The sequence below is a fragment of the Stegostoma tigrinum genome, chromosome 2, assembly GCF_030684315.1.
Source record: "Stegostoma tigrinum isolate sSteTig4 chromosome 2, sSteTig4.hap1, whole genome shotgun sequence".
Lineage (NCBI taxonomy): Eukaryota > Metazoa > Chordata > Chondrichthyes > Orectolobiformes > Stegostomatidae > Stegostoma > Stegostoma tigrinum.
In genome coordinates, this window is record NC_081355.1 from 129,148,922 (window position 1) to 129,166,801 (window position 17,880).

The 17,880-nt window shown below is 43.0% G+C and overlaps 1 protein-coding gene across 4 annotated transcripts in view; it reads right to left on the bottom strand.

Moving 5' to 3' along the window:
* nrp1a (neuropilin 1a) overlaps window positions 1-17,281 on the bottom strand; it is a 184,250-nt gene extending 166,969 nt beyond the window's left edge. For 2 of the 4 annotated variants that reach the window (XM_048554476.2, XM_048554466.2), the window contains exons 1-2: window positions 16,148-17,280; window positions 12,705-12,879 (exon numbers count right to left, since the gene is read on the bottom strand). In XM_048554476.2, the coding sequence (XP_048410433.1) occupies window positions 12,705-12,879; window positions 16,148-16,217 (245 nt within the window). In that variant the 5' untranslated portion in view covers window positions 16,218-17,280. Of the gene's footprint in view, window positions 1-12,704; window positions 12,880-16,147 lie in introns of all 4 variants that reach the window. The other 2 variants (XM_048554486.2, XM_048554458.2) reach the window with 2 other exon arrangements.
* Between the last annotated feature and the right edge of the window lie 599 nt (window positions 17,282-17,880).

The window sequence follows — 17,880 nt, forward strand, 5'->3', positions numbered from 1 at the left end:
ACATAAAAGGTAAACAAAAAGTAGGAAATAGCTGGATAGTTGTGATGGGAGAAAAGAAGAAGAGTGATTGTGTGTCCATGAGTGTGTACAGGAAGATGTAACCAACAAAACAAATAGCCTAATCTTTGATATATTCTTTCTAAACAGCCTGGCTATAAATAAAATGAGAGTTCTCACTAAGTTAATTGGATCTCCCAATAACACAAAACATTAGAGGAAAATGATTTGTGATTGTACAGTTTTTGGTTAAATTATTTGTTTGTCGAAGGTCAAAGCTGCCTTGTTAATGATTTATTCGACAGTATGAACCTGGTGAAATTTGTCCTTCACCTAATGATCCTTTTAGGTCCACATGTTCAGTCCTGGCCTTCAGTACTATTTTGACGAATTTGGTTCAAGGAGACAACATCATCAAATTCTAAATGCAGCATTTATAAATTATTAGCTTCAGGTGAATGCGGCAGGCTTCTTCAAGGATGTGCAGTCTTGCATCCATTCACTTTTAAGAGGCCAACTCCCCTAACAAAACTTACAGATTGCTGACTTCATATGATTTGTGACTAAATCCTATGTCACACCCAATTAGCAAACCCGAGAAAGCCTGTTTGCTGGAAAGACTGAGTCCTTAGTAAACCTTAATGATTAACACAGTAACTTTTGTTCTGATGTATCAGACAGTAACTTATCTAAAGAAGATTGTTCTTTAAAAATTAAAATTCTTATGAGTATAATGACATAGTGACATTTTTATTTCAATGTATTACATTAAGTAATAGTTACCTTTCAGTGTTTTTCAAAAGACATTAGTCTTTAAACACAGACAAACTTAAATCATTTTTAGATTAAGAAATACAAGTCAAAGTCATAATTTGGGATGTTGGTATACAATTGTCTGAAACTCTTCACTCTTCTACTTTAAAGGAAGTTGATCTATTTTATACAAAAATAGTCCAATGTGATATAATTTTGACATGTATGCCATTTGTTTTATTTGCTTGTTTTAGAAACAGAATATTCAGGGCGCTTTTGAAGAAAATCAAATGCAGAAACAGTTGAATTGCCTGTGAAAGAAGCTGAATTAATATATTCAGTTGAGAGTGAGGCACTCCAGTTTAATGACTCTATTACCCCATGCTGTATTCTAAACGCATATTGGATTTGCATGATAACGACGCTAAATCCAATGTCAACTTGGAATATTAAATTCAATAGCTCTGTTTGTATTTTGAGGTTAAAGGAGTAGCTGTCAAGACTGACTCTCAACTAGACTGCAGAGTACAAATAACTCCCATTCTACTACCTTGAGAGAGCACCAGTCTCATTTTTACACACATGCACTGAATGAAGCTCATGACTAATAAGTTTTTAAAACACTCTGACAGTGCAGTCAAGCCTCAGCAACGTAACATGATTTTATTAGCGATACTGCACTCCTGACTCAGATCAGGACATGCATCTCAGTAACTTACTCTGATTCAAAACCAGCTCTGCACTCAGACTCCATTTCTGAAATCAGATTGTGGATGAAACAAATGAAAAGGCTTAACTGAACATCAAGAAATTCTGAGACAGCCATTTCTGGTCCCCACCATGAATTCTGTTTTCTTCAAATGAATTCCATCTGCCTCCTTGACCACTCAGGCAAAATCACTGTTTTACCAAATGTTGGACTTAAGAGATTATATCTTATCTCACCAAGATTCCTTATTTGGACCTCAAAAATATTTTGTTCTTCTTCCTCTATCCCTACCTACATCTTTAGACATAATACTAAGTTCACCAGGCTCATTTCAATTCATCTCCTCCTCCTTTTGTCTCAATATGGATAGGAAAAGAACATTTACTTCAATCCTACACTCTGGAATGCCCTTCTAAATCCCATTGTCCTGTCAATTGTTCTCCATAACGTCCTTAAAAGCTGCACTATTAATCAAGGTTTTGGCTCTCAGGCTCTCTAAACTCTTGTGATATTACGCCCCATTTGCTGCCTTGCTCTTTTATCCATTATTTTCTTTTCCTTTTTAAGACATTTGAGATATTTGACTGGCCTGACTCCTTAATGTTTTATGCTGTCAAGATCGCCTTCCTGACTATTTTGGCCTCCTGTTGCTAGACCATGCTCCTACGCATTCTTTCTGCTTACCTTCACCACAATGTCAGGGGTCAGCCAAAACTATGTGACTGAAAGAACATGTAAGAAGGAGAAGAAAAGCATTAAATTTAAGTATCCAACCTTTCTGCACCACAAGTGTATTGAACAGAATCTAGCTCCTTGGCACTGCTGCCTTTAGGCACTCCACTGATTTTGTTCCTCAGATAACTCACAGGTTAAAAAAAGTTCCAAAAACTTAATGTAAACATATACAGTATTCAGAATTAGCAACCATTTTTCCAAGACACTGAAACTTTCTTTAGAAATAAAATTAGTTTACATCCTGTGATCAACTGCACCCATTGCAGGGTATTCACTGCTTTGATATAAATTTAGAATGAATACATGTAACTGTCCCGACCCTTGTCACTATTCCTTACATTTACACTGAGATCCCCAATGAATTTTTGCCTTGACATTATTTATCACTCCCTGACTGAAGATATTCGATCCCAATTGTAACATAGCGTCTTGGTTTCTAGAGTTACCTTGTTCTGAGCCATTGGATATCACAATATTTATGGTAGGTGCATGTCAAAGTCAAGGGGAGTCTGATACAAATTGGCAAGGCAGATCGAACAGTTTAGTGATAACACAGTGTGGAGCTGGATGAACACGGCAGGCCAAGCAGCATCAGAGGAGCAGGAAAGTTGACATTTCGGGTCGAGACCCTTCTTCAGATATTCTGATATTCTGAAGAAGGGTCTCGACCCGAAATGTCAACGTTCATCCAGCTTCACACCATGTTATCTCAGATTCTCCAGCATCGGCAGTTCCTACCATCTCGCGCTGTTTAGTCCTGTGCTGTTTAGTTTTGCTCAGTATTTTAAATCTGTGAGGCTTGGCTAAAAGGCAAAACCTTGCATTTGTATAGCGCCTTTCATAACCTTGTAAGTCTCAGAACGTTTTGCAGTCATTGAAGTACTTTTGAAATGTACTCACTATTCGGATGTAGGTAATACAGAAGTCAATTTGCACACAGCAGGGTTCAATAAACAGCAATGTGATAATCACCTGACAATCTTTTCTTTAATGCAGTTGATAAAACAAGAAATATTGAGCAGGGCACCAGGCAAAATACTCCTGGTCTTCCACAAAATAAATTTCTGCAACCTCTTACATCCCCTTGAGAGAGTAAACAGTGCATAGTTTCAACATTGTCATTTGAAAGACGGCACAATTCAATACTGTCTGGAGAACCAGTCAAAGCCTTTATTTTCACATCCCTGAAGTGGGATTTGAACCCATAACCTTTTGACTCAGAGTAAAAAATTCCACCACCTGAACCACAACAGATACAATGAGATGAATTATTTTTTGAGGTGGGAAATGTCTTTTCACTGGGGCTGCAAGCAGGTGGCAAGTCTAACCTTTGTACAGATTGTGACGGTGTGATGGTGTGAGATGTGAAGAGGACAGAAAGGCAGAAAATTATTTACAAGGAGAGAGAGAGGCAAGAAAAACAGAACCGTCTGGATGTACTTTTTTACGAATCACATAGACAGGAGGCACGACAAATAATTAGGAAGGCGAATGGAATTTTTGTACTCCATCCTGGTTGTTTATTGCAGTGGCAGGATGGAAAATAAAAATAGGAATGTACTGCTACAGCTGTTCAGGGCATTGTTGACACTGTACCGTTTTTCTCTTTATTCACAGCATGTGGACGTTGCTGACTAGGCCAACTTTTATTGCCCATTGCTAATTGCCCAGACAGCAGTTTAGAGTTAACCACATTTCTGTGGCTCTGGAGTCTCATGTAGGGCAGACAGGCTAGCATGGCAGATTTCCTTCTCAAAGGACATCAGTAAACCAGATGGATTTTTACAACAATCGGCAAGAGTTACATGGTCACCATTATCTAGCTGTTTATTTTTAATTTCCTGGAGTACTGTGTACAGTTTTGGACTCCTTACTTAAGGAGAACTATACCTGCACTGGAAACAGATCAGACAAGGTTCCCTCAGCTGATTCCTCGCTGCAGGAATTATTTTATAAGGTACATTGAGCAGTTTGGGCCTATATTCATTGGAGTTCAGAAAAATGAGAGGTGATCTGAATGAAACTGTTAAAATTCTCAGGGAGTTTTACAGGAGGCTTGGAGGGTGTTTCCTCTTGTGGTGATATCTAGATCTGGGTTGACAGTTTAAAAGATGAGGATAGGAACAAATTTCTTCTTTCAGAGGTCACCTGTCCTTGGAATTCTCTTCCACGAAGAGCAATGGTACAATTAACCAACAGGCAGGCGGCCAATTTTGAGGCAAAAATATCCTTAGATATCACATTGACCAATTTGCCAGACCTCCCAACCAACCAACTATTCCCATGTTCTCATGAATCACCACATCTATGAACTATGTCCACTAATAATTTCTTTTTAAAAAAGTGTTTCATTTAAGCTGTTACCTAACAACAGGTTTAGAGAAGAACATAGTGCAACATTTACACAGCATTGGAAGGGATGCAACTGACAGAACAGAGAATATAACAAACAGGGAGAGGACGAACTTGGGCATAATGAAAGATTACGCTAGTATATATTAAAGTTGGCACGAGTTTAAAACTAGCCTCTGAGGCAAACTTGACCACTAACAGCACCAATTGGCATCACATCAGTTATTCCAAGTATATCGTGACTAGATGCTTGATTTTGGTGTATTAGAGTGAAACTTTCGATCTAATTCAGCTTCTGAACTGAAATCTAACTTAGGTATTACAAACATTGCACACAGTAATGGAGCTCAAAACAGACAAATTATTCAGGACGGTTTTGAGAACTGACTGCAGATCTAGGCAACTTTCAATCAAAGTATTGTGCAATTTGCTGGTAACATTTCAAAATGCACATTACATTCTATTCCCTGCTGCAACATCTGGAAAACTTGCAGACAGCTGTAGTATCTTTCATTCCTGTCCGACAAACAAGAATTAAAATTGGAGGTGGAATTGACAGACAACATAGAAGTAATGGAAAACAATAATGCCAGTGGGTCAGGCCATCTCAGGTACAAGACACTTTGTGACTGACTCCACCAGAATCCTCTCTTTCTTTGTGACTGTAAATATTAAACTCATTTCGGTAAGGCTACTTATCAAAACATCCATTCAGCCTTTTGATGTTTCCCTGAGTGAGACTTTTTGCTAAGTTTTTTTCTGACTGAACAAAAGATTCTGGTCAATAGAATGTCTAGACCTCCATTAACCAGCAATGTCAAAAGACACTTAATTGATAACATTGTTGACGGTGGATCTTCCTGTGCATTTTGGGACAAAATGAGAGCCTGAAGGGCACTACATTAACGCAAGATCCTTCTACACTCTGTCCTTTCTAACTTTTAGGTGATCTGGTAAATATCTTCCACTCAAGAGTTTCAAAATGTGCTTCAGATTCCAAATAGTCATTGATGGGCTTGCTTCAAACAATGTATTCCAGGACAAATCTGTAAACTAGATTTGTAGCAAGCAAAGAATATAAATGAGTGTGGGGTTTGGCCACAGTCTTCCAAAAAAATGGGCACTGAAGGGTCTCCAGTAGTTTAATGAGGCAGTTCACCACTATCCTCCTGACAGCAATTAGGGATGGACAATATATGCTGGCCGAGCCAGCAAATCATACATCCCCTTAATGCTTAAAGAGAAGGTTGCAGAAACTCAAGCAACTGCAGGTAGACCTTGATATCTTAAACATAAAACATACAGTACAGAACAGTGATAATGGGAACTGCAGATGCTGGAGAATTCGAGATAACAAAATGTGGAGCTGGATGAACACAGCAGGCCAAGCAGCATCTCAGGAGCACAAAAGCTGACATTTCGGGCCTAGACACCTCATCAGAAAACAGTTTCTCCTCCTAAGACCATCCCTCCATTCCAGGCAACATCCTGGTAAATCTCCTCTGCACCTTTTGCAATGCTTGCACATCTCTCCTGTAATGACGTGACCAGAACTGGGCATAATACTCCAGACATGGCCGAACCTGGCTTTTGTCTAGCTGGAGCATAACGTCACGGTTCTTGAACTCAATCCCTCTATTAATGAAAGCTAACACACCATATGCCTTCTTAACAACTCTATCCACCTGGGTGGCAGCTTTCAGGAAACTGTGGACATGAACCCCAAGATCCCTCTGCTCCTCTACACTGCCAAAAATCTTTCCGTTAACCCTGTATTCTGCTTTCAAGTTTGTCCTTCCAAAATGAATCACCTCACATTTTTCAGGGTTAAACTCCATCTGCCACTTCTCAGCCCAGCTCTGCATTCTATCAATGTCCCTTTGTAGCCTAGAACAGCCCTCCGCACTGTCCACAACTCGATCCACCTTCGTATCGTCCGCGAACGTGCCAATCCACCCTTCCGCTCCTTCATCCAAATTATTTACAAAAATCACAAATAGAAGAGGATCCAGAACAGATCCTTGTGGTACACCACTCGTAACTGAGCACCATGTTGAATATTTTCCGTCCACTACCACCGTTTGTCTTCTAAAAGTCAGCCAATTCTGAATCCAATCTGCCACCTTTCCCCCATCCCATGACTCCTTACCTTCTGCATAAGCCTACCATGGGAAACCTTATCAAATGCCTTACTTAAACCCATGTATACCACATCCACTGCTCCACCTTCATCCATGTGTTTGGTCACCTCTTCAAAGAATTCAGTAAGGTTTGTGAGGCATGATCTACCCCTTACAAATCCATGCTGACTATCACAAATCAAACTGTGCTATTCCAAGTGATCATAAATCCTATCTCAGAGCTCTTTCCAATAATTTGCCCACCACTAATGTAAGACTAACTGGCCTGTAATTTCCAGGGTTATCCCTATCTCCTTTTTTGAACAAGGGAATGGCATTTGCCTCTCTCCAATCTTCCGGCACTATACGCGTAGACAGTGAGGACGAAAAGATCATCACCAAAGGCCCTGCAATCTCTTCCCTCGCTTCCCATAGAATCCTTGGGTCAATCCCATCAGGCCCGGGGGACTTATCTATCTTCAAGTTCCTCAAAATTCCTACAACATCTTCCTTACTGACATCGACCTCTTCTCGCCTACCGGCCTGTTTCACACTGTCCTCCTCTACAACTAGGTCTGTCTCAGTTGTATCAGAGATAATGGGAAATGCAGATGCTGGAGAATCCGAGATAACAAAGTGTGGAGCTGGATGAACACAGTAGGCCAAGCTGCTCCTAAGATGCTCCTAAGTTCGCAACAAGCAACTGCACCTCCCAGTCGCAAACCATTTCCACTCCCCCTCCCATTCTCTAGATGACATGTCCATCATGGGTCTCCTGCACTGCCACAATGATGCCACCCGAAGGTTGCAGGAACAGCAACTCATATTCCGCCTGGGAACCCTGCAGCCTAATGGTATCAATGTGGACTTCACCAGTTTCAAAATCTCCCCTTCCCCTACTGCATCCCTAAACCAGCACAGTTCGTCCCCTCCCCCCACTGCACCACACAACCAGCCCAGCTCTTCCCCCCCACCCACTGCATCCCAAAACCAGTCCAACCTGTCTCTGCCTCCCTAACCGGTTCTTCCTCTCACCCATCCCTTCCTCCCACCCCAAGCCGCACCCCCATCTACCTACTAACCTTATCCCACCTCCTTGACCTGTCCATCTTCCCTGGACTGACCTATCCCCTCCCTACCTCCCCACCTATACTCTCTCCACTTATCTTCTTTACTCTCCATCTTCGGTCCGCCTCCCCCTCTCTCCCTATTTATTCCAGTTCTCTCTCCCCATCCCCCTCTCTGATGAAGGGTCTAGGCCCGAAATGTCAGCTTTTGTGCTCCTGAGATGCTGCTTGGCCTGCTGTGTTCATCCAGCCTCACATTTTATTATCTCTGCTCCTAAGATGTTGCCTGGCCTGCTGTGTTCATCCAGCTCCACACTTTCAGTTGTGAATACCAAAGATAAGTATTCATTAAGGTCGTCTCCTATCTCTTTAGGCTCCGTGCACAAATTCCCTTTACAATCCTTGATTGGCCCTACCCTTTCTCTGGTCATTCTCTTGTTCCTCACGTATGTGTGAAAAGCCTTGGAATTTTCCTTGATCCAAGGTTTTCTCATTCCCCCTTATAGCTCTCCTAAGACCTTTCTTCAGCTCCTTCCTGGATAACGTGTATCCCTCTAAAGCCTTTTCTGATCCTTGTTTCCTCAACCTTACATAAGCATACTTCTTCCTCTTAACCAGTCATTCGACCTCTCTTAAGAACCCAGGCTCCCATATTGGACCGCAGCTTCCCTGCTGTTAGGGACAAACATATCGAGCACACGCAGTATGCATTCCTTAAACAATCTCCACATTTCTGTTGTGCTCTTCCCTGACAGCATCTGTTCCCATTTTCTGTTACCCAGTTCTTGCCTAACAGAATTGTAATTACCCTTCCCCCAATTATAAACCCTACCCAGCTGTGTGCACCGATCCTTTTCCATGACTATTGTAAAAGTAATAGAGTTATGATTGCTACCGCCAAAATGCTCTCCTATCAACATGTCTAACACTTGGCTCGGTTCATTGCCAAGCACCAAATCCAAAGTGGCCTCGCCTCATGTTGGTCTATACACATACTGTGTCAGGAATCGTTCCTGAATGCACTAGACAAAATCCGCTCGATCTAAACCATTACAACTAAAATGTTTCCAATCAATATTTGGAAAGTTGCAGTCACCCGTGACTACAACCCTGTGACTTCTGCACCTTTCCAGTATCTGCCTCCCAATCCGCTACTCCACATCTTTGCAACTATGAGGGAGTCTGTCAAAAAAACCCCAACAAGATGACTGCTTCTTTCTTGTTCCTGACCTCAACCCAAACTGACGCTGTAGACATATCATTCTCAAACTGCTTTTCAGTAGCTATTATACTAGCCCTGACTAGCAATGCCTCTCCCCCGTCTCTTTTTCCACCCTCCCTCTTTCTTTTAAAGCATCTAAATGGTATGATATGTCTTTACTGTGGTCAGCAGGAATTCACCAAAGAATCCATGTTTTTAATGGAGAGTTATTCAGTTTATGAGGAATTCATACTGTCTGCCTAGCGAAACCTCAAACTTCCCTTGCTACTTCTTTTGTGGTCAACTGCAAGCGAACTTCTTTAGGGAGATTAACAGTCATTTAGGCAAAAGTGGGCTTCTATCCCAAAACAGAATGCTGAAATTATGCCAATGTCCTTGTCAGAAAGCAGACAGCTGAGTCACAAAGACTTACAGCTCTCCAGGGCACTGCTCATGATTGGCCAGCTGGTTGTATCATCAGTGGCAAGTGGGGGGATAGTCTTTTCCTGAAGATGGGGAAGGTGCGTTCAGATAATCTTGCTGGCAAATAAATGCCCTAATGGGTTGGGTGGTTCTAGTTACATAAGCAGCTTGAGGCTTATCAGTGCATTGTATTGATAAGCAATGCTATTTTATCTGACTAGATTCAACAATACCCTGTCCACATACTTAATATTTTCCATGTACTGGTTGGTGTAACCTTTCCTTAGCTTTCAGCAAACACACTGAACATTCACACTGCAGCAGTAGTTAGCATAGATGTGATTTTCCAGTTGGGTTGTTTTTGAGAAGCTTAATTCTTTTCTACAAAACTAAAATGCAATGATATCCGACTGACCTGACAGCTCAATATGCTTTAATCTCAAATTATTCACTGATCCGATAAGCTATTGCAACAAAGTATGTTTTCCGATCACCTTTCCCAAATTTTCTGGCCTCAGTAAATTATACTACTAACCGCTGTGAATATTAGAGCATTTGATACAGATTTCAGACTAGTTGTGCTTTTCAGGCATTTCCTTCTGACTTTGTGCAAGATATTTTCTATATGTAACATGGGAGGGATGTCCTTTATAGTTTTGTAGAAGCTGTCAACTTTGACAAGACAAAGGAATGCCACTCCAGTTTGACTTTGAGTGATCTTCCCATGCTCATATAAACTAATAGTTGTTTTCATTAGAAACCAGAGTCAATAACAAAGTCTTGCAGAGTATCACAAAGACTAAACGAATAAAATAGAAAATTAGGTCAATCATGAGACAGTATTTAGGATGGCAAGATTGGATTTTAAAAGCCTGCAGACTGTGGTATGAGGAAATATTAGGAGATAGAGTAAGGATAGGGGTGTGGATATTTTGGGGAGGGTACAGAGATGTGAAGACCCATGAAAGAACAGCAGCAAAAGACTGTGTAATAACATGTAATTTCAAGATCATTAAGATACATGCACAGAGCAAAATTACGTAGATAGTTTAGAAGGCATACAAAACATGAGAAAGTGGCAGTATTAGGCCATTCACCTTTCTCCTAATTCTTGACTGTTCAATAATAAATACATGACCTAAAAAAACTTTAATCTTTTTTGTTCAAAGCCAGTAAAATTCCTTTCAGTCAGTTTCTTTGGAAAGCAAACAGAATAAATAGTATTGCAACACTAATTTTATGATTTGCCTTCTGACAACACAGTACATTTTATGACTGATCACCTTGAAAAATGTATAATTGCTTCTATCGGCAATATACGTAATACATACTACCAAAAGCAAGAAAATCAATTGAACTAAATTTTCTTAAAGGCTTTTCAGTTAAATTGGAAAACATTGTTCTGACAGGAGCACTCTGCCTCAAAAAATGAGAAGGAACAGTGATATAAAACCTGACTGTTATGATTTCAAATTTGCATTCTCAGGATTTAGAAAAATGCAACTGGAATAATTTTTACAAATAATATTTTTCCATGATATTAAATGTATAAACTTAGTTTGAAGATTGATTTTAAACTGTTATGATTGGAGAAGGCACGCATATTTCAATGAAGTATAGTTTGAAATAGAACAAAGGCAGTGGGACTGGAGGAAGGTAGCAATGTGGATGCTAACCAACAAACATTACAACAAAGGACCTAAATAAAGAATGAATAGCAAAATGACTAAATCGCAAAATATCTCAGACAACAATCATTAAGCGACAAGCGGCAGGAAAAATCAAAACACTTCTTTGCAGGTTGTAAGCTTCTGGAATGGCCCATTATGCAATATATTTTCCAGATGTATTGAATGCATTAAGATGGCATTTAATGGTATTCAAACTTAAAAGCAAAGACTGTCAAAATGTTATTTTCAACCTCTGCTAATCTATTACCCAAAAATACAGCTTGTCACAAATCTCTAGACCCATATGCTGTGCTACTGAAACATGCACCTTCTCTGTACGACAACCGTACTGATCAAGGTTTGAAAACTTCTACAGAGGTAGACGTTAGCTATTCTCAGGGCATCACAGTTTTGTATACATCCATTTTGGAACTTCCTTTTGCGTCATGAGTAGAGGTAGCACCCTAATATAAGTCACATGGTGGCACTGTTATCTCACAATGTCACAGGCCTGGATTCAATCCCAGCCTTGGGTGACTGTCTGGTTGCAGTTTGCAAGTTCTCCCTGGGTCTGTGTGGGTTTCCCCTGGACACTCTACTTTCCACCCACAGTCCAAAGATGTGCTGGCTAGGTGGATTGGCTATGCTAAATGCAGTGTTACAGGGATAGGATAGGATACAGAGGGTCAGTGCAGACTGAATGGGCCAAATGGCCTCTTCTGCACTATTGGGTTCTACATGGAAATGGTTTCCAACATTTTATGCAAACTTTGGTGAAATGAATTGATCTCAGAAGTGTATTATTTGTGTTTTGTAATGCATGATATGAAGATAGAAGATTATTATTAAGAAATAGCAAGAATTGCAGATGCTGGAGTCAGAGACAACAGGGTGGAACTGGAGGTACACAGGCAGTATCAGAGGAGCGGGAAAGTTGACATTTCTGATCAGGGCCCTTCTTCTGAAATGGGGAGGGGGAAAGGAGCGATGAAGGGTCTAGGCCTGAAACGTCAGCTTTTGAGCTCGGTAAGATGCTGCTTGGCCTGCTGTTATCTGGGAAATATATAGAGGAAAGGGGGCGGGCTGGGGAAGGATGGTGATAGGTGAGTGTAGGTAGGGATTGGCCAGTAGGATGAGTAGGAGAGATGTCATTATTGGTTGTTATATTTCAAGTAGCTAAACATCCAACTTGCATCTAACAAAGTGAAAACAGTAGTTCTCTTCACATTATGCAGAAACTGGTCTGTGTGTAAAACTTGTAATGATCAATAGTGGTGGGAGTCTTTCCCAAAATCATGTACTGGCTGAATCACAAATAAACCAATTCCAATGACATAATGCACACTCCTGTTGCCTTCCCAGCAAAACACTTCTTTTGCCTAACCACGTGCGTTACATCCATTTCTAAGAGTAACTGGAATGATGAACAATCCTGAGGTTTAACAGAAACTAGCAGAAAATAGCCCAGTACAGGGAAACCGTGAAGCGTCTGACATGTGGGAGCCGGTGTGTTAGTTGTGATGCGTGCATTTTTGATATAGAGAAGGACATTAGCCTGGTCTACACTGCGCAGATAAGCAAATAGGGTCGACGCTCGGTCTCAGCAAGTTCCAGTAAATATTTTGTAACCACTAGAGGTCACTATATCTAAATACGACCCAATCTGGTTTGACTCACTTGCAGTCCCGGTCCTCCAGATCAAAGTGAGGGTTGAAATTGATCATTATCCGTTGGGAAACTTCGGGTGCTCGGATCACCCAGGCACAGCTTTCCCGGGGGTAGTAGGAATTGGGATATCCAGGAGAGTTCAGGTAGTCAGGACTGGTGATCTGTATAGTTTCCCCACACCGATCTACATGAGATAACAGCACATTTATAGAAACCAAACCGACGGAATCTCCAGCCTCCCTTCATATCTCGGACTCGCTAATAAGGATTCACGTTTTCTTCCGCGCAGAATTAGCAGTTCTCTAAACTCACCGGATTCTGTAAAATACTTGGAAAGAATCTTGCCCAGTTGTATAAATTGCTTTGACAGAATCTTTATCTGTTTTCATAAAATACTTAGACTGACTCTTTGCCTTGTTTTACAAAATACTTGGTCAGAATCCTGCCCTGGTTTATAACACGCTTTGCCAGAATATTGATCCAAATGGGACCAGATCAGTTTAGGATAACTAGTCGGCGCGGAAGAGATGGACTGATGGGTCTGTTTCTGTGTTCCAACTCTCTGTTTTCATAAAATACTCGGACTATATCTTGCCTTGTTTCTTAAAAAGACTTGAGCAGAATGCTGCCCTGTTTTGTAAAATATCTGGCAGATTTTGAAACTCCGCACATTTCCCTGTAATTCAGGCGCGAGGTGTGTGTTTTCCACGGGCAATGACCCATCCCTGTGAGCAGGAGGCTATCAGTACCACGGAGAATCCTGATTTACTGAAGGCGGCAGCTCACAGTCAGAACGGATTCTGAGCATGGAAAGTTGTTTATTTTGTTTTAACATTTTATTTCATCCAGAACCAGGTGAAAGACCTGGACCTTCACAAAACGAGGTTTTCTTCCTCGACTTCAAGGTGCTTGGAGGGTTTAGATCTCTGAAGAATCCCGAGAAAGAAAATGTTTTAGATTGTAGCTAGCCCCGGCTTTCCCCAGTGCCGGCCCGAATTGACCACCAACTCTTCCATACACACGCACACACCCACACAGATAGACACACACCCACACAGACATACACAGACACATGCACATAAACACAGACCCCCACACACTGACAGACACACACATACCCATACACATCCACAGATAGATACACACATGCACACAGACACACACCCACACAGATAGACACACACCCACACAGATACACACACAGAAACACAGACACATGCACATAAACACAGACCCACACACAGATACACACATACCCATACACATCCACAGATAGATACACACACCCACACAGATAGACACACACCCACACTGACATACATACACAGAAACACAGACACATGCACATAAACACAGACCCACACACTGATAGACACACACATACCCATACACATCCACAGATAGATACACACATGCACACATACACACACCCACACAGATAGACACACACCCACACTGACATACACACACAGAAACACAGACACATGCACATAAACACAGACCCACTGATAGACATTGATAGACACACACATACCCATACACAGATAGATACACACATGCACACATACACACACCCACACTGACATACATACACATAAACACAGACCCACACAGACTGATAGACACACACATACCCATACACATCCACAGATATATACACATGCGCACACAGACACACACACACATATAGGCACACAGACGCGGACAGACACAAACCCAACCTACAGCCATACATACACACACCTACATAAACATATACACACCACGCTCACACATGGTGACACACTCACCCACACACAAACACAGCCCACACATACACATCGATTGGTGGGAGTCGGACAATGGGAGATTCCACCCTCTTCTCACTCGTCTTCAATCTCAAGGTGGGTGTAGAGGGGATTCACTAAAGGAACAGAGAGCTGGCCCGGGAGAAGTGGACATGAAATTCCTCCGGCATGGAGGAACAGTGCACAGATTGGTCAGCGTTCTGTTTGGAGAGTTCTCCCACTTGGAAAAGGGACCGAAAGACTGTGGTTTTAACATTCGCAACATCCCGTGCACGGCGCTAAACATTCCGCAGTCAAAGTTTGTTCTGAACAACACCGGGTTAGTCATGTCGTGGCATCACTTCAACTCCAGCCCGCTGTAGCTGGCTACCTGTCCTGCTCCCTCCCATCTCCACACTGACCCCCTCCCGTTTGACTGAGAAAGGACTGAGGCTTGTGGCCGGGCTACGCCGGGCTGCGGGAGAGAGCGGGAAGGAGGCGCAAAGCGGCTGGGGAAGCGCCGGGAGGGGGACGGGGAGATCCGCTTTGCTCGTTTATTGCTGCGGCCAGCAGGCTGTGTGTGTGTGTGTGTGTGTGTGAAAGAACCGCTTCGTGACCTGGTTCAGCGTGTCTGTGCAGATAAGAAGGAGCCGGGGTGTCTTCCTCATCTAGCTCACGGCTGTCAGTTCAGCCAAGATTCAAGCTGAAGAGGCGCCGGAGTGTAAGAGCTGGATATAAGATCTGACCCCTCACAGCTTTATTCAGCGACACACACATACACAAAGCAGCTCCAGAAATTCCCCCAAAAGCTCATTCTTATTTTCTGGACAAACATTAGTGCTCAAATCCTAACCTCTCCTGATCACTGCAGGGAGAGTTCGCGTTTATCTCGTCTTAAAAATAGCCTTAACATGCCGAGTCTCAGAACAGGAAGTGCTGGAGGAACGCAGGGAGCCAGAAATGAAATGTTCACCCCCTTTTGCAGCTCAGTGCAGCACACAGCAGTCAGTCGTCTCCAACACTTTTCTGGAGGTTTTGCTTTTGTTTTGTTACACGTTGTTCTGGTTTTCGTTTGGCCATCGCTCGCCTGGGCCCTGCCCGAAAAGAAACCGCTTTCCCGGCAACTGGTGGCAGCGTGAGGCGTGCTCCTGGGGAGGGAGTCACATGGACGGGAGCCCAGTGTGCCAGGCGCTGGGGAAAGCAGACCGAAAGATCTCAGTGAGCTCCCCTCTTAACTCGGGATGAGGGAGAGGACACTGACGGCGTGCTCACTGTCCGCGTCGCTCTCCCTGGGAAGGGGCAGTGTCTGAGAAAGTCACAACAGGTCTCAGAAAGTCATTCTTTGCCCCTAGTCCAGGCTCCTGCCTTCGACTGGGCAGCGTCGCCAGGCTGAGGGTACCTTCAGGTTCTGGCGTCTCCGGATAAACCTGCAAAATGCCACTTGCCTCCACACAGTCCCCCCGCCGCCCCCTCTCCCTGTGTGGGGAGACTTCAGCAGCCTGTTGTAAAACGAAACGAGGAGAAGCGAGCCCCTCCAGATCCTCGCAGTGTACGCTATACTGCGTGCGCCCTGCCGAGTGGACAGAGACCCTACCCATTTGCTGGTCTGTCCTCCCTTTAGTGGTTGTGGTATCGGGGCTCAGGGGGCCGAAACGACAGGGAAAAAGCGGCGCCGTTAATACTCACCGTTTCGGACCGCCCCGGACACACCGATGGCCACGGCCAGTAGGTAGAGGGAGAGTTGATGCTTCCCCATTTGGCAACTGGAGATTGCGAACGAAAACAGCGCGCACACACAGCGACAGGGAGAGAGAGAGAGAGAGGGAGGAAAGCCGAGAAGCGATAACAACAACGAAGGGCGCACTTGAGTTGAATTGGTTACTTTGGGAGAATCTGGGCGATCTGCAACCTCATCCTTTAGCTTCCTCTCGCCGCTTGCGGATACACGGTTCCTGTTGCAATGTCTGGCGTTGCCATTTCCTAAAAAAATCCCGAGCCAATAAAAGCTTTGCACAGACAACCCCCCCCCCCTTCCTTCCCTAACACACACACACACACACACACAGAGGGAGACTCCTCACTGCTGAGCAGATAGGAGAAGCAGCCAGCTGGGAGACAGAAATAAAAACTGTCTAGGAAATATTCTTAAAACAATTAAAAATGTCAAATCCACAAAGATCTGAAACTAGTTCGAGGCAGGAAAAAGAAGCGTTCACATGCTTATCTAATTATAAATGATGCAAGACTGGGTACTTAGCACCGCTAAAGGGAGAAATAAGACCAGCCAGACTTGTCCACACTCCTTCCCCACAGTCTCACAGTCCACCGCCTGAGACACCTCTATTAATGTATTCACAAAGGGAGAGGAAGATTGGCTGTCAGTATAATACAGCAGATCTACAAAGGGATACAGGGTGGGAGAGAGATACAGAAAGACACGGAGAGCTGGGAGATCAGCTCCAAGCCACGCCAAGTCACTGAAAACTCAAAGCGCCTCTCCTGGCCCAACTCAATTGCGAAATAGAAGTCAGACGCTACGGTTCCTTCAGCGGCATTTCTGTGACAGGCCAGCCAGCAAACAGAGAGAGAAAGGAACGCCCATGCTCCGGCAGGCGAACAAACTCTTTTTCAAAAATACTAATGATTTGGTCAATGAGTAAAGGGCGAAGCGCCTGCGGACTCCTCTCCACAGACACAAACAAACACACGCTTGCTCAGCGCCGCGCAACTGCTCCAGGTGATCAACACTTTCAGGGAGAAATACACTACACTGAAAAGGTCGGCAGACTCGGGCTGTTTTTCTTAAGGCAGTCTACGGAGGGAGGTCTGCCAAATGATTTGACTGCATGACTTGCAATTCCCTGTTATATGCAGCTGTAAAAAACAAAACGTTATTGTATTATGTGTCTCGTGAACACCATATACACACCATCAGCAAACACGCTTCACACGCACACAATAATAGTGTGCAAACTTCTCACACTAATACTCTGCACACTCAAGCACTGAATCACTGTGCAAACTTCTCACTGATACTCTGCACACTCAAACACTGAATTCCTGTGCAAACTTCTCACACTAATACTCTACACACTCAAGCACTGAATCACTGTGCAAACTTCACACTAATACTCTGCACACTCAAACACTGAATTCCTGTGCAAACTTCACACTAACACTGCACATTCACAGAATTCCTGTGCAAAATTTTCACACTAAGCTGTGCACACTCAAACACAGAATTCTTGTGCAAACTTTTTACACTAATTCTGTGCACATTCAAACACAAAATTCCTATGCAAATTTTTCACTAATTCTGTGCACATTCAAACACAGAATTCCAGTGCAAATGCTGTGTGCACGCTTCAGAAACGCCCTCATTTGATGCGCATAACAATTTTACCGTATACACTGAAACT